This window comes from Rhinichthys klamathensis, unplaced genomic scaffold, assembly GCF_029890125.1.
Source record: "Rhinichthys klamathensis goyatoka isolate OS25496 unplaced genomic scaffold, OSU_Roscu_1.1 h1tg000230l_1, whole genome shotgun sequence".
Taxonomy (NCBI): Eukaryota; Metazoa; Chordata; class Actinopteri; order Cypriniformes; family Leuciscidae; genus Rhinichthys; species Rhinichthys klamathensis.
Genome location: NW_026606754.1, coordinates 2186433 through 2209256, shown reverse-complemented (window position 1 = coordinate 2209256; position 22824 = coordinate 2186433). Strand labels below are relative to the sequence as shown.

The 22824-nt window shown below is 38.1% G+C and overlaps 1 protein-coding gene across 5 annotated transcripts in view; it reads left to right on the top strand.

Moving 5' to 3' along the window:
- thoc2 (THO complex 2) overlaps positions 1-22824 on the top strand; it is a 154980-nt gene that overhangs the window by 52093 nt on the left and 80063 nt on the right. For all 5 annotated transcript variants that reach the window (XM_056265206.1, XM_056265204.1, XM_056265205.1 and 2 more), the window contains exons 12-16: positions 345-540; positions 1188-1226; positions 2052-2182; positions 4871-4972; positions 20480-20564. In XM_056265206.1, coding sequence (XP_056121181.1) covers positions 345-540; positions 1188-1226; positions 2052-2182; positions 4871-4972; positions 20480-20564 — 553 coding nt within the window. The remainder of the gene's footprint in view (positions 1-344; positions 541-1187; positions 1227-2051; positions 2183-4870; positions 4973-20479; positions 20565-22824) is intronic.

The following is a 22824-nucleotide window of genomic DNA, read 5'->3' as shown; positions in this document are numbered from 1 at the left end:
GATTGTTTTAAGTTCACTTAAATTAAAAGTTTTTATCTTTTTTGAAGCCTAATGTTTAAAATTTGGGGGGGAAATCATTTTCATCGAGACATCAGTAGATATAATATGAGTGATACTGGCTTTCATTCATAAAAAGATGGCATTAAGATACAGCTGTAATACTTGAAAATAAATGGTGCCATTGAAGATAAGTCCGAAAGTTCAGGCTCAGGAATTGTTTTCACTTTAACCCCTGCATACTGCTCAAAGCACGCCTCATGTGAACTGTTTTCCGGCTCAGAGCTGAGATACAAGCACAGGTGTGGAGTAGACAGCAGATCTTTATAGCTGTGCTGTATCTTTAGGGCTGCGGTCCCCAAAGGTGCCAAAGGTGGTTTGATGAGGCCTCTGAGGAACAAACAAGCCCCTCGCCCGGCCGAAACCTTTGAGGACCTCTCCAGGGACGTGTTCACCATGCTGTGTTACCTGGGCCCTCACCTGTCCCATGACCCCATCCTGTTCGCCAAGATCGTGCGGCTGGGCAAGAGTTTCATGAAAGAGGTGAAGACTGACACACACATGCAATTATATCTTCAGCATTTCTCAGTATTATTTTGGTTTATTTTATTTAAAGGTCTTCTTGGTAACCTTTTTCCTCATTTAAAAAAAAAAGTTACTTTTGGAAACATCTTTACGTCATGTTTGCACTTCACATCTGTTGGTGTTTAGACTTGGATGATGGATGGATGTTTAGTGGTGATGCACAAAACTATTACCATCATAATATCTCAGCTCTATATTGGCTGTACAATGGTTGTGAGTGTTTGTTCACATAGATGGAGAAATGATTCAGCACTTCTCACTACTCTTCATTATGCTTATGGACTTCTTCCAGTGTTGTTACATAATTGCACTTGTGTATTTTTTGGCAGTGAGAGAATGTAATGGTGTGTCCCAGAGGTTGATGAGCTTTATATCAGGGCTGCATTAGCTCTCGGCTCACTGTAATGTAGCCTGTGTGAGTTGTGTAGTCTCACTTTATTGTCGGTTAGCCTCTATTGATCACTCTCTCTCTCTCTCTCTCTCTCTCTCTCTCTCTCTCTCTCTCTCTCTCTCTCTCTCTCTCTCTCTCTCTCTCTCTCTCTCTCTCTCTCTCTCTCTCTCTCTCTCTCTCTCTCTCTCTCTCTCTCTCTCTCTCTCTCTCTCAGTACCAAGCTGAAAGCAGACTAGAAATCAAGGACAAAACGGTGAGTCATAAGTGGGAATCTAAAGTTGTATAAAAACAGCTTTTTTTTTTGTTTGTTTGCCTAATTCTGGAAGGTCAGCACTGACTGTAAAGTGTATTTGATATTTTTGGCACCAATTGAAACTGTTAAATAAAACCATTAATAGATTCTAGGGATGCACCGATATGTACATTTTGGCTGATACCGATAATTCTTTATATTTGAAAGCCGATAACCGATATATTGGCCGATAAATCTAAATCCAGATTTTTATATAATTTTTGAGAGCCTGATAACAAAAACAAGTCTCATCATGTCCCAATCACACAATTATAATGATGTTCTCATAATAATTTTATGTAGCCTACATGATTGCAGCCATGCATTAACTGTATTTTCCTTTTTTGAAGTGATTTCAATCATATTTCAAGCAATTCAAAACCATCATGATGAACAGTGCACATCTGAAGAGTCTCAGCTGAAGGAAATAATCAAGTATTTATCGGCTTTAATAAATCGGCCAAATTTTCTTATCGGGCCGATAACTATAAAAATGAACGTATATTTATCCGATACCGATATGGGGGTCAATATATCGTGCATCCCTAATAAATTCTTACAAAAAAAATACTTGTAATCATTTTTAACACTGAACAGCTACTAATGTATTTGTATGCGATTGTATTGGATTACTGATTGCTCTTGTAATGGCCAAAATAAGTTCTCTTGAGAGATTCATAAACCGTTGCATACAGGCAAGATATGACAGATATTACTATTACAGGGCCTTGATTAAAGCAGTGGTGTAGATGTACATGACGTGATGGATGTGTCTGTCTCTGGCAGGACACTCTGCTGAGCTGTTTTCTCAGTATTGCTGATCAGGTGTTGTTACCGTCTCTCTCACTCATGGAGTGCAACGCCTGCATGTCTGAGGAGATCTGGGGCTTCTTCAAACTCTTCCCCTACCAGCACAGGTACGGTCCGCTCATCACAGAGCCCTGCTCTCCTCACCTGTAGCTCTGCCTGACCTGGACACCGTGCAATATAAGCAAATATATCTACAAAAAATAAATCACAGTTAATTGCATTAGGCAAATTACCTAATTGGGAAAGTTGCGGGTACACAACCCATAAGGAGCTACAATATCCAGGGCCGCAGTGAACGTACTTTATCACTTGCTACTTAATGAAAGTAAATGAACTTCCACTTTGAACACCAATCTGTTAACAAAATCTGCATGCTATGAGTTTCACATCAGTGTTCTGCTAATATCTATTATAACGGGTGAGGAAGTGTCTACAGTGTCGTTTGCGGTGTAAGTTGGGAATCTATAAGCACGGGCACACCACGGATCAAATAGCCAACGCTGTTTTACCAATGACAGATAATGTTCAATGTTTGTTTTTATTTACGTCTATGGTTTACACGTGTAGTGGCCTTGTTAATGCAGATCGCTGTCTTTTTTTCCGGGAAGAGTACCGATTAAAATTAGTGTTGCTGTGGGATGACCTGTTCTGTGGTGCGGGTTTACGAAACACGGGCCAAGGTCAGCGTACAAACATTCATAACCGCAAGAAGTAAAATTCACAATAGTCAAGTCACCTTTATTTCTGTAACGCTTTTTACAATACAGAGTGTTTCAAAGCAGCTTTACAGAGATAACAGGAATATAATGCAACAGAGATTGTTTCTGCTGAACAGCAGATCTAGAAGAAAATAGCGTCATAGTCCAGCTATATATAGTGTCATAGTCCAGCTATATAGTGTCATAGTCCAGCTATATATAGTGTCATAGTCCAGCTATATAGTGTCATAGTCCAGCTATATATAGTGTCATAGTCCAGCTATATATAGTGTCATAGTCCAGCTATATATAGCGTCATAGTCCAGCTATATAGTGTCATAGTCCAGCTATATATAGTGTCATAGTCCAGCTATATATAGTGTCATAGTCCAGCTATATATAGCGTCATAGTCCAGCTATATAGTGTCATAGTCCAGCTATATATAGTGTCATAGTCCAGCTATATATAGCGTCATAGTCCAGCTATATATAGCGTCATAGTCCAGCTATATATAGTGTCATAGTCCAGCTATATAGCGTCATAGTCCAGCTATATATAGCGTCATAGTCCAGCTATATAGCGTCATAGTCCAGCTATATATAGTGTCATAGTCCATCTATATGTAGCGTCATAGTCCGGCTATATGTAGCGTCATATTCCGGCTATATATAGCGTCATAGTCCAGCTATATATAGCGTCATAGTCCAGCTATATATAGCGTCATAGTCCAGCTATATATAGTGTCATAGTCCAGCTATATATAGCGTCATAGTCAGCTATATATAGCGTCATAGTCCAGCTATATATAGTGTCATAGTCCAGCTATATATAGCGTCATAGTCCAGCTATATATAGTGTCATAGTCCAGCTATATATAGTGTCATAGTCCAGCTATATATAGCGTCATAGTCCAGCTATATATAGTGTCATAGTCCAGCTATATATAGCGTCATAGTCCAGCTATATATAGCGTCATAGTCCAGCTATATATAGTGTCATAGTCCATCTATATGTAGCGTCATAGTCCGGCTATATGTAGCGTCATATTCCGGCTATATATAGCGTCATAGTCCAGCTATATATAGTGTCATAGTCCAGCTATATATAGCGTCATAGTCCAGCTATATATAGTGCCATAGTCCAGCTATATAGCGTCATAGTCCAGCTATATATAGCTTCATAGTCCAGCTATATAGCGTCATAGTCCAGCTATATATAGCGTCATAGTCCGGCTATATAGCGTCATAGTCCAGCTATATATAGCGTCATAGTCCGGCTATATATAGCATCATAGTCCAGCTATATATAGTGTCATAGTCCAGCTATATAGCGTCATAGTCCAGCTATGTATAGCGTCATAGTCCAGCTATATATAATGTCATAGTCCAGCTATATATAGTGTCATAGTCCAGCTATATATAGTGTCATAGTCCAGCTATGTATAGCGTCATAGTCCAGCTATATATAATGTCATAGTCCAGCTATATATAGTGTCATAGTCCAGCTATATATAGTGTCATAGTCCAGCTATGTATAGCGTCATAGTCCAGCTATATATAATGTCATAGTCCAGCTATATATAGTGTCATAGTCCAGCTATATATAGTGTCATAGTCCAGCTATATATAGTGTCATAGTCCGGCTATATATTGCGTCATAGTCCAGCTATATATAGCGGCTATATATATATATATATCCAGCTCAGTTCAGTTCTCATATAATGGTGTCAATGCTGTGCAGATCAATATTATTGTTGAATTATTATTTTATTAATGTCTACAACTAAGCAAGCCAATACAAGCAGAACGCATTACATTTCTTTTAAATAAAGTCAAAGGATGACGTTTGACCAACTGTATTTGTTTGTAACTGTTAAACATGATCGTGGATGTGCAACATTATGTGCTGTTTTATCACGGGAGTCGTTATATCAAATGATTATGTGCGGTCATACACCAGCTGAAGAATATGAGGCTGTTTCACTGCTGTTCCCTCGTCAGATTCCCGTATACTCTCCTTATACACAGATCGAATGCCTTGATGACTGACACATGTTTGCATTGCCTTACACACGAATCTCTGTTTTGTGTGATTAGGTATCGCCTCTATGGGCAGTGGAAGAACGAGACGTATGGTCATCACCCCCTCCTGGTGAAGATCAAGGCTCAGACGGTGGACAGAGCCAAATACATCATGAAGTAAGTTTACTTTCTAGCTCAATCTACATCAGGTCTTCAATGAGGCTCTGCAGTGAGAAGAGGCGTTCCTAGTTTTTAAAGGATTTTCACGATTAAAATCACATGGAGTTTTGAATTCAGTCTTCATTATCTTGTTCACTGAATAAAACTCAGTGAACTCAATCTCACTCAAACTTTTGCTCAAGAATCCAATTTTCCATACAGAAATAGGTAGAGCCTTTTCTAAGTATGCTCCTTATGCATGGAATGAGCTTCAGGGTATATCACATATGAAATATGTACCATCTCTCGCTTCGTTTAAAAACATCTTAAAGTCTGTTTTTATAGAACGGTGTAAATGTTTTGGTAACGCTTCCTTTCACAGTACAGTACTTATGTGTACTTACAGTGTACTTACCTAGAAAGTACTGGCTAATATAAGGTAAATACATTGGTTAGGGGTAGGTTCAGGGTTAGTACCTAGTTATTACCCAGTAATTATAGTTACTATAATAAGTACATGGTAAGTACATGGGTAACAGGACTGTAAAAGGAAGCGTTACCAATGTTTTAACAGTTGATTAGGATTTGTATTGTTTCTTTCGTTTGTTTACTATGTTGTGTTATGTACTACTTTATACTTTTTGTTTGTGCTGCCTATCTTGACCAGGACTCCCTGGTAGAAGAGATATTGTATCTCAATGGGACCTTCCTGGTAAAAAAGAAAACAGTCTGTTTTTTCAGCCTCCTAAACTACTGTTATAATACTAAGATATGACACGTTTATTTAGAAAGGATGCATGAAGTTGATCAGATGTCACAGAAAATACATTTACAGTGTTGTAAAGGAAAATAAATGCTAATACTGTTCTTTTTTAACTTTCTGTTTGTCAGAGAATTCTGATTTTTGTTTTTATCAGTTTCCATAATTTGTAGCTGCACAACTGTTTTCAACATTGATAATACGAAATTCTTGAGCAGAAAATCAGCCTATTAGAATGATTTCTGAAGGATCATGTGACACGAATAAATTATGTTTCGAAACACAAGTTGTTTAATAGTGTCCCGATTCTTGTTGAGATCGAGGTGTAGGGCGAAGGGGTAGGGGTACATAGCCCTCGAAACGGAGATTTTTCAGAGGCACACTCCAAACGGAGGGCTATGAGAAAGTTCGCAGAATACATCGCGAATCAGCGGCGAGATGGCTTCACAAACGGTTAAACATTTAAATTTAGCGCCAGATGACACCACCGTTCACTTTATTTACTCTTATAATAATGATATAGTCATTTAAATGAAGAAATTGTATAATAAATTACCTTTCCGAAACAGAAAAGACATACATTTCGAGGAAGGAACGTTATAAGCATCATGTTTCCTCAAAGTTAAGAGCAGCTGCGCTGATTGTCAGTCGATGTCATGGAGAAATCCTGTAAAAACTCCGTAACGGCAGAGCCATCGCCGACGACTGATGACGGATCGGGTTCATGGAGGGTTGTTCCATTTCGTAGGGGAATATTTCAACCCCTTGGCCCTTGTAACTCTGTTTTAAGGGCCAAGGGGTACACTCGAAAATAGAGCTGGGTTTCGATTCAAATTTCAAGAATCGATTCGATTCCGATTCTCAAGATCTTGAATCGATTATCATTATTCGATTCGATCCGATCTGATCCGATTTTCCAGATTTAGATAAGTGTTTTTGTTTTTTCCAGCTGTTACCTGAATTACAGGACTGTAGTTATGCAACATATTGATACTATTAGGCAATTATAGACATTTAACTGCTTGTTTTGAACTTCATGCATGTGTGTTGAATGTTAAACAAGTTCATAATGATAACAAACAAGACTGTTTATTAACGTGGTGATGTGTAGCCTACAGAGGCTTCGCACAGACAGTGAATGAGAGAGATCGGCAGAGCGCTAGCGGATTACCTGCGTCTGTCTTTGAAGTCATATGTATTCGTGAAAAAGGTTGCCGTGTCAAAGGAAAGCGAAATATTTGTCGTATCATCCTTTTAACGTTCACGTCACGGGTATTTACCATAAATGCGCGTCAGGAGCAGCGCTGGTCAGCATTCCACAGCGCGAGGAAGCCGCGGGGAAATAAAATCAGCCAGTCACGCATTGAATCAATGCCATATTGGTCTCTAATAAGTGAAGCATCAGCTTCAGCGTTACCTATGCGACGCATTGCTGCTCAGCTGAGCCTTGAAAAGTGGAACTCAAAGTTAAAAATAATTAACACCTTGTTTCATTACATCTCTTTTAATGAATCAGCTTTTTTGAACGTGTTCGTTGAATGAACGAATGACTCACTCAAAGCCCGTTGTTGTAACAGTGTGCGCGCTGAGTGAAAGCCTTTCAATGCGCATACAGGGATCTCCCAGTCGCGGCAAGTTAAAGTTCACGGGGAAAATGTAAAATCGATCCTCTGAGTTACGGATCGATCTTTAGAAATTAATATGAAAATCGATTCAGAATTGGTGAATCGATTTTTTCAACACAGCCCTACTCGAAAACAAGGGGTAGGGCCAAGGGGTGAATTGGGATTGAGCCTTAGAGTTAACATAATGATATTGTGCGTTGGTGTGAACGCTAATACGGCTATCGTTAGTTATCTTTATAGTTTTGGCTTTTGGTGTGAAATATCATTGCAGTGTGACCAATTGTTCTATTATATTTGAAAGAGCGACCAGTAGATTTTCCGATATTACTCCTGTTGTGTTCTGCAGAGAAGTCATACAGGTTTGGAGTAAACAAGTGAATAATGACAGATAATGTCCTCTTAATCACAATTCCTCTAACAAACGTGTTAATGTCACCTAGCTAACTTCTAGATACTCAATGCTAAGGTGATTGCTGCAATGCCTGTGTTAATGGTAACATCTCTTATTGGGGGTTCTCCTCTCAGGATTATGGGTAGGGTGGTTTTTAACTTAATCAGATACGTTTAAGATATGAAATCACTTTGATTTATGTTTTTTTATAGGAACAAATACCATCATTTAAGAACCTCAGAGCTCATGATAGGTCGGTCTTAAATTGTACAAATGGATATTTTAAATGGATGTTTATTTTTTTTATGTTTTCACCTCTGAACCTCAACCATTACCGTTAGACTGTGTAGTTTTATGATGTTACGACACTGAGCGGTACAACTTTAGCGGCAGTTCTCCTTGAACAAGGTTTATGTTGCGCGCTGTGTGTGTGTGTGATCAGTCCCCTGTGCATATAGATGAGCTCTGTGAGAGGTTTTGCAGAATTGCTGCATCAGATTCTTTGCTTTCTTTTCAAGTGTGTTGAATAAATGATGATATTTTGGCAGATAATTGGATGGAGAGGGAGCCAGTGGAGAATGAGCTGAGGCTAAACATGTCAGAAGTGTTCAGGGAGAAAGAGCGGGAAGCTCAAGGTCACCTGTCAGACGCCCGTGTCAGAGCTGCTCTCAGCCGTTTAGGCACTCTCATTGGATGCTGTTTGTAGCTTGTTTAAGTAGTTTTGCGTTTTTGCCTGTTCATTTGAAAGTATCAAACTCATGAATATGACCAGACTAGCCTTACAAGTGACTCCTCCATACAATTCATCCTGCGGTTTAAAAATGGGAATATTTGTTTACTTTTTGTATGTACTGATTGTTTTTTGAGAAAATCATACCCATAAATCTAAACAAGCTGTGTTCCAAATTTGAAGTTAATATCTAAAAAAAATTAGCTTTCAGTAATAAGTTGTGCGCAGTACCAAATGTTTCCCATTCATGTCATTTTTGACCGCTAACAATATAAGTGTGTTCAAGGTATTGATGCTTGCGTACAGATCCGAATGAATAAATGTAAGTGATTTTTTTTGTGTGTGTGTGTTCACACAGCAAGTGCCAAAACCTTTACCAAGTTTCATACCAATGAAGTAAATTCAACAACAAAAAAAAAGTAAAATTTTTAATTTAATATACATAATTGTCCGTTTGCAAAGACCCGCCCCCTTTAGTTACTGTTGCTATGTCCGCCAAGCCACGCCTCTCTCACGCCACACACCATGTTCTCACGCAGTGAAAAACACATCGCGGAGCGAAGAGGACACTGACAACACACTGACAGACCGGACAGACCAGCTTTTGATATGGAAAAAGTCTCAACTTTCAAATTTGGTCATTTTTTTTGAAAGAAATTCAAACAATAAATACCGTTTTGTGGCTCTTTAATGTGTCTGACAGATTGCTCAGTTAACCCTTGTGTTATCTTGCGGGTCAATTTGACCCGTTTCGATTTTCAAGTTGTTGGAAATACTGGTTAACCTTTGTTTTTTTTCTTGATATTTTGTGACTTTTTCTCATTTATCATGATGAACATGCATGCAAAGTTTCAACATGCTGATGTGTTTTGACATATACAAACAAAATTACTGTTACGTTTGTGATGTTCGCGGGTCAATTTGACCCTCATAGACAGCCATTCAAAAGCATATACAGACACAAAATAAAAACATTTATTTTCTGTATGTCAGGGCACTTCAACTCCAGTTTTAACGTGCAAGTGCATCTAAAAGTGCTCTAACCCTAACCAAACACACTTGAAAAAGCTAAAATTACAGTGTTCAGAATTATTTGCAAATTACAGATGAAAATCTTTGTCAGACACAGATAGTAAAATAAGCTCTCATTTCAATATTCAAAATATCTAAAATACCTAGCTTTTAACCAAAACTTTTATGTAGGATTTTCAAAGGCAGCTTCACAGAGCCAAAAAATAAATAAAAAACATTTATTTGATGTATGTTTTTGTTATGTTTGGTTTCTCACTTCCCAGTGAGTGAATAATGAAAATAGGAAAATAGGTCTTAGGAAACTAGGGAAAGTTAACTTAGGAAAATGAAAAATTTTCATTATACAGCAATTTTTTGTTCAGTTACGATGTTCAAAGCATAAAATGTAAAAAAGAAAAGAAAAAAAAAACATATGCAAAAAAAATCAGTATACTGTTTATTTTCCAAATTTTGTCAAAACAAAACTGTTTTAAAAAATGTTTTAAAAACATTTTCATAAATCATATTTTCAGATATAATGTTTTTGTAATGTTTGACAAATGCTGATATTAAAAGTTTACAGTTTGTATCTAAATCTTTGTTGTTTTTCATAGTGTGGTTTTTGAGGAATTGTATTGAATCCAATTAGGGTCAATTTGACCCGGTCCATAAGGGGAGTACACAGAATTCGAACAGAACACAAGGGTTAAAGCTGCTCGTGAACCGATTATTTCTTCCCTCTAGTTAATTTATAGCCGGGCTATTCAATTGGCGGCCCCCGGGCCGGGTCCGGCCCCTGAGGGATTTTGAACCGGCCCTTTAGGTGTAATTTGCGTGTGCGAATTGTCCCCACCACTTTTGAAACATCTCGCGGCACGAATGTAGCCTATACAAATAAATAAAAAATATCCAGTTAACTTGCAGAGCATTCATTTAGTTTGTTTGTTAAATAAGAGGCGATCTAGCGCTGAAATGTGTTGTTTTTGAAATCAAGTGATCAAAGTGCTCGTTGCCGCAGCGATCAGTGGCGCGGATACAGTGTTCTCTTGTGGCTCGCGCAGTCTTCACACGTACGCGCGCTTCAATCCGTTGTGGAGTCGTCTCGTCTATTCGTTCCGGTGAAATTACAAAACAAAATGCACACAAACGTGTCCCTGCCTCATATTCAACCACTGATAAACATAATCGGTTTTGATGAGAAAAAGAAAAAAAACCTATTCGAGTCCGGATTAGAACCCACACCCTCTGACACGCTTGGCAAAAGTTCTGCCACTGGACCCTTTAAATACACTCTTGAATTGGTCGGATCTATATATTCATTCACGTGAAAATTCTCGCCACTGACAACATATATTACTAGACCTTATTAAACGACATATTAAACCACTTTTTAAAACAAATTTACGCCACTGAGTGTAGTTATTACATATGGGTAGTGTCATATAGCGCATGACTATGGTTAAATAAGGCGATATGCACCCCTTTAAGCCAATTCTATTCTGTACACTATGTATGCACTTTGGTTTTATTTCTGTTGGTGGAGATACATTTGATGTTGCCTGTCAACATTGTATTGCCATTTGAATGTAACAATGCCTTGGGCCTATGTGTCTTAGTGAATCAAAATGTGCATATGTTGTTCTGCATTTACAAAATAGAATATATTGATTCCTTCAGTATGTTGTTGTAATTTCTTTATTTGTTACCATAATTACTCATATTCTCCGGCCCCTTATTTTGCTTCAGTTTCATGAACTGGCCCCAATTCCAAATTAATTGAATAGCCCTGATTTATAGCATCAGAATCGGCGGATGGCGGATTATGATTGGTCAGATCGCATGTCAATCAAACTCCCTGCGAAGGGTCAATTAGATGAATATCAGAAGTATTTTTGTATTTGTAAAAAAAAAAATATATATAACGTACTGAAAAGCAATACACCTATTAATTAGGGCTGTAGTCAACCAAAGAAATCCTTAGTCGACCAAAGTCTTGTCCTGTGCAACGATTAGTCGACTAAAAAAAAAAAAAAAGATGCGATGTTTTGATTGAACATTTTTTAACAATTGTCATAGAACATTTATAAAACAACAACGAAAAAACATCGAAAATACATAAAACTATAATAATAATACAATTCTTTAAAAATTAAGTGATTTTTTTTAACTGCAAAAAGTGAGGAGCTCTGTCCTAGGTCTATAGTAACAGTCACAATCGCGCACCTGACCACACCACACGCTATAAAAAAATATAACTGCTACTTATCTGCCACAATGAAAAATCCTAACAAAAGCTCTCGTTTATACAGGCTGTATTCTTCTTTACCTTCAAAGCTATGGGTTAACTTTTGTCCAGCCGATCTAGGAGTTTTAAAACAAACACACAAAAAAACCCAAAGAGCCTAAAAAACAATCCTAATAATAATAGGCTGTATTGTAGGACCGCATATAGGTTTATTTTCGTTTTGTTACATTATTTAGGCTATTTTCAAATGCGTCAAGTGTACAAATAAAAACAAAAACATATCAAGAAAACACAATCTATTGAGTCAGCATGATAAAGCCGTTAAAGGGACTGCTCACGTCTTTTGCGCGCTCAAGTTCGATTTCAAATGTAGGCGCGCGGTGTGCCCGCTCATGATGGAAGCAACGTGGTCGCGGTGCGACGCGCTCTTTTGTTTTTCCCAAGTGCGTCGACGCCGCATCGAGATAAAAACATATAGTGTATAAAAACCGAAACAAGTAGCGTTCTAACTGAATGAATACAGCTAAACTACCTATATCCCTTACTGAGCACGAAGCAGCAGCGCAGCCACAGGTGCGAACCGAGTGTTCTGTGTGTGCGCTAAACTGTGGCGCTGTTACAAAATAGCCTAAATTAAAGCATTTAAAGTTGGGGATAAACCATAGGCTAATTATATTTAGAATACAGTAATATATAACTGCTTATAAAGAAATAAATATCAAGGAGTAAATCATTGAAAATTTCTTTCTATTGGTTAAAAAAAAAGAAAAGAAAAAAAAAATTCACCTGGTCGACCAATAAGAATGTCAGTTGACCAAGACGGCATCGACCGATTAGTCGACTAAACGACTAAAGTTGACAGCCCTACTATTAATGTTTTTTTTGTGTGTGGATCCAATCAGTTCGCAGTGGGGAAAAACAAGCCACACCCTCTTTTTTCACTCTGAAAATGCGTCACTGAAAGTCGGTTGCAACTTCCAGTTCACACGGATTTAAATGCTTTATGTAGCGTTAAGCTTTTTATTTGTTTTGTTAAATCTGACCAAATTGGAGTCATTTTTAGCATGCATTACTCTCCATCCAGTGGCCCTCCATGACTGTGTGTCTGTGCTGTGAGACGGGCTGCCAGACATCACTCGAGTGTGTTGTAGGAGGTGCAGGTGTGTGTGTGTGAGACTGCAGTGCTGCTGCGGAGGCTCTGTGAGCACTGGGGCATAAATACAGAGGAGTAGCTCTTCATTCAGCAGGATGTCAGGAGACACACACACACACTCCCTGAAATCTCCATTAGGGTTTCATCTGAGAGCTTCTGCGCTCATACAGTGTTCAGTTCACCGTAACATACTTCAGAACGCATACTGGACAATAGCCAGCAAAATACACATCCAGAGCACACTGTGCACAATAATCTGGACCACAATGCAATGCGCTTGACTTGGCCCTCCATTTCCAGTGTGATGAAAAAAAAACAAGTGATTTCATTTTTTCTTTTTCTTAAAAAAAAAAACAGGGGTGGGAATCGTTAGGTACCTCATGATTCAATCCTATTACGATTCTGGAGTTGATCCGAATCTGTATTTAAATGAATGAAATACTGTAACTACTAAAAGTATTTCAATAATTAAATTAATTTAACAAGTACTTTTTTAAAATAATAATTCTTTAATTGTTTTAATTTAAGTAGTTTTCTAAAAATAGCTTCAAAACACTTTGACGGTAAGAATAAAGAAACATTACAAGCAATAAACATAGCTTTCTTCAGCATCTGAAAGTGCTTTAAAGGCCCCATATTGTCAAAACTGAAATTGCCTGGCTTTGTTCATGGTAACGGTCGGTCTAGGGCCTGTGAAACTACCATATACGTTTCAAATCAGTCGATTGTTACTTCCGTATAAATGTGATGTCAGAACTACTGTCACCGCCTTCAGTCATCACCACCCCCACCAATGGGAAAACAACAGGCCAATCAGAAGAGAGGCTCATGAATATTAAGTAGACAGCCCAAAATCGACCTGTTCTTGGCAGAGCTCTTGAGAAAGGAGCTGTAGAAATATATTGAGATGGTTTTTGGTACTTATACCGCAAATATATATTCGTAAGGACATCAACACCTAAAATAAAACTTCAGAAAGTTATACAATATGGGACCTTTAAGTGTCTTGAAAGTTTCCAGGCATTTTTTTTTTTTTTTTTAGGTACAATATGTAAGAATTTTACAATACAATATCCAAAAATCACTTGCACAGTGTGATATATTTCCTGCAGTTGTGTACTTACAATATCCCAAAAGTCTCCAAAGATTTTTTATTTCAGAGAAATTCCAATTTGAAATAAGTGGCCGTCCCGGAAAAAAACGCCACCTGTCAATGACGCAATGTCCGCGCTATCCTCGGTTTCCGTATGGTTCATGCTGCCATAGCCATGACGTAACCATGGCGACAGACGTGGACAACTACGTAGTGCGTAGCGTTTAGCGGCACGCAGTTCTTGTTTCTTTCAAACATAGACCATGGCAAGCAGACTTTGGGACAAACAAGAACTAAAATGAGGATTAATATCAGCGTGGCGTTTTTGAGATGCCGAGAGCTAGCGTCCGCGACTATCTTGGACTCGAAAAAGCTTCACGAGTCACGACTTGACAGCTTTATTAGACAGGTGAGCAAATGTACATAAAACAAATCCATGTTATATAACGTTAGCTCAACATGATGAAATGTTAGAATATGGTCAGTATGTTATTCTAATGTTGATCTAGCTCACTGCTAGTTTCGTATAGCAAACCAACTAACACGTAGTATAACATTATAACTTTCAACACACATTTAAATGCCGTTTAGTGTGATAGTGTAACGTTAGACCAAGTGAAGCCGCGCTGCGTTACCTCACAAGTTTAATTCGTCTAATAAACTGACCTGTGAGTAATCCAGCACTTGCGAGTAGTTCGGTAGAATTAAATGTCCTTATTCCTTTATATCCGTGAGACTCGCGTGTGATATCTGTCTCTTTAGCAATCGCGACCTGTTTCATACCACTGTAATGTTGTAATTGACAGCAAGTCCCATCATTCAGCTCATCACTGCGTCATCAACCTACGCCTTTGTTATTGTTGGAAACGGCGCCCTCTTGTGGTGAAAAAAACCCCCTACATATTGTGCCTTTAACATTATTTCTGTTCGATTATTACCGATGACATCATAGGCCGCGGGTTATCTTCGAGTCTGCGTTCACACTAATGCACAGATCTGTTTTGACATTTCAGATGTTCTGTCGGTTTAACCCCTTCAGACACAACTGACTTTGGTTTAATGCACTTTAATGCACTTCTCAAGTTGCTTTCATGATGCGAAATTAATCGAAACGCTTACCCGGAGATCCGCTCATCCTCGCGCTGCAGGCGCTCTTTAGAAGCAACACAGAAAGAGCACGTCTGTCAGTGACTTTCATTTATCTAATATACTATCTGATTGCTTTCCAAACAGCATAAATAATGTGTTCTTAGAGCACTTGGCAGAAGAGAAAACACTGAAATAGCAGAGAAACTGTTTCCCTACACATCCAAGCCCATGACTGTCCTTGTATTCACTTCAGCCTGTCCAAACATTATGTAAGATTAGTTGTGTGTTTATATGGCACTTTATACAATAGTTTGCTTTAAAACAAGCAGCTTTACGGTATTAAACATGAGAAATGGTGTCAGTGTCGCTTTTGATTAGAATTACAACTTCAATTTCTACCATTTAAGCAGATCTCCAGTGTGTTCATGCTCGATATATCGGCCACCATATCGGTATCGGCCGATATATGTTCATTTTTAATGTTATCGGCCCGATAAGAAAATGTGGCTGACGTATTAAAGCCGATAAATACTTGATTATTTCCTTCAGCTGAGACTCTTCAGATGTGCACTGTTCATCATGATGGTTTTGAATAGCTTGAAATATGATTGAAATCACTTCAAAAAGGAAAATACAGTTAATGCAACATGCAGGTCTGTCATGTAGGCTACATAAAATTATTATGAGAACATCATTATAATTGTGTGATTGGGACATGATGAGACTTTTGTTTTTGTAATCAGGCTCTCAAAAATGCTTAAAAAAAAATTGTATTTTGATTTATCGGTCAATATATCGGATATCTGCTTTCAAATATAAAGAGTTATCGGTATCAGCCAAAATGTTATTCGATGATTGTTTCTCATTTTGATTACTGTTTGACAACCTGGTCTCTTGCTTGCCCCACAACACTTAAAACCATAGAAAGTCTATATAAAAAGGCATTAAAAACATTAGACAAAAAACCATTGTCCCACTACCACTGTCAAGTCCTAAAAAAACATAGATTATTAAATTTTCAAAATATGATTAATTTGAAGATGGCCGTTTTGATATATAAAGTCCTTCATTCCCTTGCTCCGCCATCTCTGAAGGACTTCATTAAATCGAAAGACAATTCTCTAAGGACCACACGAGCCTCTATTAGAGGAGACTTGATAATACCTCACAGGCGTACCACCTTCGGTCAGACGGTCCTGTCTGTCCGGGGTGGGAACCTGTGGAACGGTCTTCCTCGAACACTAAGAGAATGTACTACATATAGCTCGTTTAAAGTCCAGCTGAAAAAATGGCTACGGGCAAATCAAAGCTGCACACACTAGTATGTAGGTTTTATCTGTTTTAATTTTGTTATTTTTAATTTTTATTTTTATTTGTTTTGTTGTAACGTGTATATGGATGAGTGTTTTTGTGAAGTTGAATGTAGTCTTGTGTGAATATTGTATATAGGATGTAGCTAATTTATGAATTGACTGTAGATGTAAAATTTTACTTTGCAATGTTTTGTGAGTTCTATGATCCTGGCCCGTGGGACTACGGATGGAAATTAGCCTTTGGCTAAAATCCGGCATTTTTACATGCATGTACTCCATGTTATGTTCATTAAAATGCACTGTCCCAATCAAATAAAGAATAAAAAAAATAATAATAAAAAAACGAACGAGAAGATTTCAAGGAAGACGGAGCCGGTTACGTAATCACCAATGACCAATGGTAGTTCAATGGCGTTCTCCAGCCGGAGTGAACTTTTCTGGAAAGTTTACTTTAACAAGCTGTTTCGAACTCCCGAAATGAACACACAGCAAACTTGGCCTGACGTTACACCAGTTCATTCTTCGATGTGGCTTACTATAGTATATCGGGGCCTTTAATATGTGTCTGACATGTTTCTAGTGTGGCGACTGATGGCCTGTGATTCATGTGAGCTTTGTCAGACTGCTGGGTATCAGATGTTGGCATTAGAGCTCGTTCCTTGTGCTCTGAAGGTTAAGCAAACCAATTAGTCCACCTGATGTGACGTTGGGAATGCTCAGGCACACACACACACACCCTTATGAAGACCAATGACACCGTCATGGCTGAGCAGTCAGCAGCTCCTGTCGGCTCACCGGCTCAAATTGAAACTCCACAATGCCAGTGCTGGCTCTGTGCCCTCCTCCAGTGTGTGTGTGTGTGTGTGTGTGTGTGTGTGTGTGTGTGTGTGTGTTTTCCCCCCAGCTACTTTATTAATTGACTTTTTAATTGGCCCTTTTGTGCCACACTTCAGACAAAGCAGGTCTGCAGGAAAACACGGCCCCCCGCGCTCACAATTAACAGCGTTATAAAGAACAGCCCAAGAGGCGCTTCGCGTGACGGTCCATCACGCGCCTGCTGGCATGTGTGAGAAGAAATCAGCACAGACTCATAAAACATGAACGAGACGGGACTCGGACAGCCGTCCACTCGCTCTGATAACGCCACGGAGACACCCGTCTGTCGCTTGTCATGCCGTGAAAATTATAATCTATGCAAGAACCACGGCACCGGGCAGCCGTGTTCACTAGTAGTCGACCGATGGGTTTTTCCTTGGATGGATATTTAATGTCTAAACCAAGTTTCCAGCAATAATAAACCCCACGGAGCTCGACACTGCTGATATCTGGCACAGTTTGGCACAGTTTTCGTCTTGATGTGAACAGGTTTTTAGGCAGAGCTTGTCAAAATAGTAGGGCTGGGTATTGACACAAATTTCACAATTCGATTTCGATTCACAAGCTTGCAATTCGATTCAATATTGATTATTTTGGATATCAGGTACAATACATGGCAAATTTTCTCAAGGAAAACAAATCTCTTAACTAATGCTGTAAACTATGGGAGTCAGTTGTAGCCTACTAGGCTTCATTGGCCTACTATAATATTGAAGGTGAAAATTAACTGATTTGTAGCTATACAAACACTTAAATTACACTTTTTATTTTTATAATAAGAAAGTTATATGAAATATAAACATTTAAATGGTGGCTGTCATAAAAACTTGCCAGATTTATTCAAACATGCATTAAATATTGAAGAACATTAAAAATTATAATGAATATGTAATATGGTGCATATATTTAGCAAAATGCTCCTCTCTAGAGTTAATTTTTCTAGCTGACTAACGAGTTTATGGTCACATATGGTTTTTCTGAGGTAAATGTGACGTTACATGACGCTGTTTTACTGACGTCTTTCCACGGTTGAAACACTGATTGAGCGATTCCATGTGACATGATAAGTTTCGATAAGTTGTACTCTATAACACACTTTCAGACGCACATTCATGTTTATTTGGCGCTGTAACTGGTATTAAGGCGGAAGAGGAGATCATGTGCTTCTCTTGAGCTGAGCCAGAGCGATCTCACGCCACAGCGCCAAAACGCTATTTATGTTTTTGAATTTCGTAAGAAAATGGACGTAATTTGAGACTTCTAGTATCAATAGTAACAAAGCACAAAGATTATTGCGATTTATTGGAATGGGATGCGCGCTACAATATTCCATTCATTCATCAAATGAAAACAGGATGACTAATCGATTCTTGGGGTTTAAGAATCGATATCGGTTCGTAAAAATGAGAATCGATTAATATCGAGAAATCAATATTTTTTACCCAACTCTACAAAATAGGCCCATTTCGTATTTAACACAAGTATTAAAATCGTTAAGTTAATTAAAACAGAATCTACATTTATAAAACTGACCAGAGCTCAGTTAAAGGCATTAGACACTCGTTCATGTGTTCACCAGATCAACTAGCGGTGAACTAGAGCTGCTGCAAATCTGGATAAAATGAGAATCATGAAGTTTTTGTTCACGATTCTGATCAAACAACTAAACAAAATAACATGTAATTTACTGGAGGTTCTGACAAAATAACAATGGCTGCAGTTTATTTAAAAAATAATTCATTTGGATGAACTAAAATCAGTTTGAATTAATGATTTAATGACTCGCTCAAAATACTTCGTTTCATTACTGGATGAATCAGTGTTTTTAAACAAACTGGACAAATGTTTAGTTTAATTGTTGCTTTAAAAGGTGATTTGTCTATTTCGATCGCTACCATAGACAGTGTTTATATCCGAACTATAAACTTTTATCCCAGTACTTCTGTGATTTAATGTGAATTATTATAACAGAAAAAATGATACTGCTTGAAAAGATGTTTCATGCCTATACATGACAACTGCTCTCTCTGGGTCAGCGGCAGATTTTAGTGTTTCCGTTGTGGTCATACTTGTCAAAGGTTTAATAGACATAGACAAATCGTCATTAAGGAAGGAATAAGTTTGCACGGGTGTTTGAATCGAGATTGCAGTCTTTAACGATTAATCACACAGCTCTATGGGGAACCATCAAAATTTTGAAATGTTTTCAAATCAAGGCTTAAAACATTGATATTACAAAGCTTTGTTTTGCTGAAATCACCTGAGTTGGTGAGTTTGAAACATGCTTTAAACCACGGATTCGAAACCAAAGATCAATAAAGGCTTCAAAGCTTCATGATGCAGTGTTTTGAAAGTGCCCATCATTAATAATGCCTTTAAATTTCAAAGATGTGTATTTTAATGATGGCTATACAGATATTGCTGTTACTCAGTTATTTGAAAACACCATGCTTTCCCAGGATGCTATATTTTTAGCACTGTCAGTTTTGTTATACATATTTTTTTTTGTTCTCCTTGAGGTTCACTTATGTTAATAACGTTTTTTTTTGCACAAAATGAAAATATAAAAACGATTATTTTCAACCTTAATTCTGCCCCTCTGTCTGAAATGATCCGTTTTTAAGGCGCGGCTCCTTTAAGACTTGTCAGTAAACAGCCATTGTTATGATCGGCTAACGTCGTTGTATTGGAAACGGTATTAACAGACTCAAGCGCGTGGAGTACGTCAGAAGCCGAACACACATCTGTATACTGTATCAGTGTAGACAGCCTCAGTCATTATAATGGCTTTGTTTGCCTTTGATGAACGTCAGCCGTTAAGCGACTGAACGCCGGTGGGCCGGGCTTATGGTGTGATGTATAACTATTTGCCGATGTCTTACTCTGGAGGCAGTCATATGCAAATTAATTTGCCCATGTGATGTCACAAATCCAACATTATCCAAACGAGCCGTTTTTGAAGCTTGATTAAATGCTTTGTTTATAATGAGGATGATTTCAAGCTCTGAAACATGCAGGATGTTTTAATGATACAAAGACCTCTATGTCAAATGATCAAGGCAAATTTGATATTCTCATGTCATGACCCCTTTAAACGGATAAGTGGAGACAATTATATGTTAGTATAGCCAATATATAGGTATCCCTTTAGTCAACGGTGAGCGTGTGAGTTAATAATTATCCCCGTTTGGTGTTTCTATGCCACTATTTCTCATTCTTCTGTGATTTTTCTTCCCCAGGCGACTGACTAAGGAGAATGTGAAGCCCTCAGGAAGGCAGATCGGAAAGTTAAGCCACAGTAACCCCACCATTCTCTTTGATTATGTGAGTATTTTATTGCTTGTGACGGCCATAATGGTCCGCTAGACTAATGACAGGCTTTTACGGGGCTCCTTTATAATCTGCAGTGTGCCATCAATTTTCATTGCGCCTGAGATTAAAAAGCATGTATATGAGCTCAGACCGGTGGCCTAATGTCCAACATCAGAGTAAAAGCATTGAACACGAGGCTAAATTTAGTCTGTATTAGTCAGAAGGCTAACGGTAATCGCATGCATCTCCATCTAATGTGTGACTGGGCCGACCACGGCTGACTGATCTTCATGTGTGCCAGAAAGTTTTCATCAGGATGCTTCTTTCGGCTGGGTTAGTTCTGAAGAAGTCTTGTTCTGCTGTCACTGTTCATGCTGTGCACGTCTCCAGCGACGAGTTCTGCGCTCGTACACTGAGAAGAAAAGATTGGGAAGTGGCTGACGTTGGCAAGCCTTTTGAGTTCATTAGCATTTCTGAAAAAATGCAGAAGATTCAGTGGTGAAATAAAAGATCAGCTCTGAGGAAGGCTGTTATTCAATCACTGGAGGACGACTGCGTTTTTCTTACGCCTTTCCTCAATTTATGAACGCCTCGAGAGAGAGATCACTGACTGATGCTGCTGCCACTGAACTGACAAACACTTGCCACAGTTGAAAATGAAATCAGAATGGATTGAATGAATAAATGTCCCTGGTCTAATTGTGCAATGCATTATGCCATATGCTTAGGAAACATAATTAGTGTTGTGCGCAAAGACGGGGATCACTTATTGATGGTTAAAATTTATAATGACATTTCCAAAAAGGCTAATAACTTTTGATTAAATAAGCCTGTAATGAAAGTGAGATTCCTTGGATCATGCCGAGAACATGGGTACCATAGTCTGCTGAACTTCCTGTCCACCATTTTGATTTATTTTCAAAACCAACTTTTTCCAAACTCCTCTTAAACCGCTTGTCCGATTTTCACCAAATTTGAGTCGGATCATCTTCAGGCTGTGCCGACAACAATTTATGGATTTTGTGTCGATAGACAAAACCGATCTCGTATACCGCATTATCAAAGTTGATGGCATTAAGCCAAAATTATTTTAAGGTTGAATCTCTGCAATGCTTTGGCATATTGACACCAAACTTTGCATGTTCATTGGCACCTTACTCTGTTTTAAAGGTGTATCACTTTTGACCAATAGCTGGCGTTTTGACCAAATTGATGTGGTGTGGTCAAATTACTACTGATTGTGTTTGATTTGATTTTTCAGGATCTTAATATGTCTTTACTTGCTCATTGTTGCAGTTGGTTTGATGCTCCCAGCCATGTTTTGCTTTGAGCTTGGCGCCGATAAATATATTTATTTATTTTTAACACTGATACCTATTACTTACATTTATATGTCTGATAAGTGTTACTTAGAACAATAACAGATTTTTATTTAATGTTTTACGTCTGTAAAAACATAGCAGGTTTTTTTATCTTTTATTTGTGGATCATATATTACAAAACTGGCATTCGAAGGAAAAATGGTTAAATATCAGAAGAATATCGGTAAAACCGATTATCGGTTGATCTCTATTACGGTTCCTCATATTTGAGGGCTGTGATTTAAAAAAACAACACCCTAGCAACCCAAAAGTAACACTCTGGCAAGAGGAGGGAGACTTTTACACTGCCAAAAAGCACCTGAAAACAAACAAGCCAAATCTGGCATTGACTGTGATGAACACAGTTGCAAAATCCAGTCAATGCAAATGGATGAAATCGTGCCCTGCTTACGTTGTTTTTTTATTTAATTGAAAATTATGCATTATAGTTAAATATTTAATGTCATTTAAAAAAAAATTCTTTTTAGCAGAGTGTCTCTAATTTCAGTGTGATATCAGAAGTTTTATCGACACACTTCAACACGGATTGAAATAATTCATTAAAGGGATAGTTCACTCATAAATGAAAATTGTCATTTACTCCCTCAAGTTTCTCCAAACCTGAATGAATTTCTTCTGCTGAACACAAAAAAAAAAGTTATTTTAAAGAATGTGGGTAATCAAACAGTGGATGGACCCCATTGACTTCAATAATATGGAAAAGTAATGCTATTAAAGTCAATGGGGTCCAACAACTGTCTCTCATACAGGTTTGGAAAAACCAGAGGGGGAATAAATGACCAAATTTAGATTTTTGGGTGAAATATCCCTTTAATGTAATGCAGCTTCGACTGAAGACATGGCTATTGATTTGAGGCATATATTTCACACCAGTCTGTTTAATTTTTTAA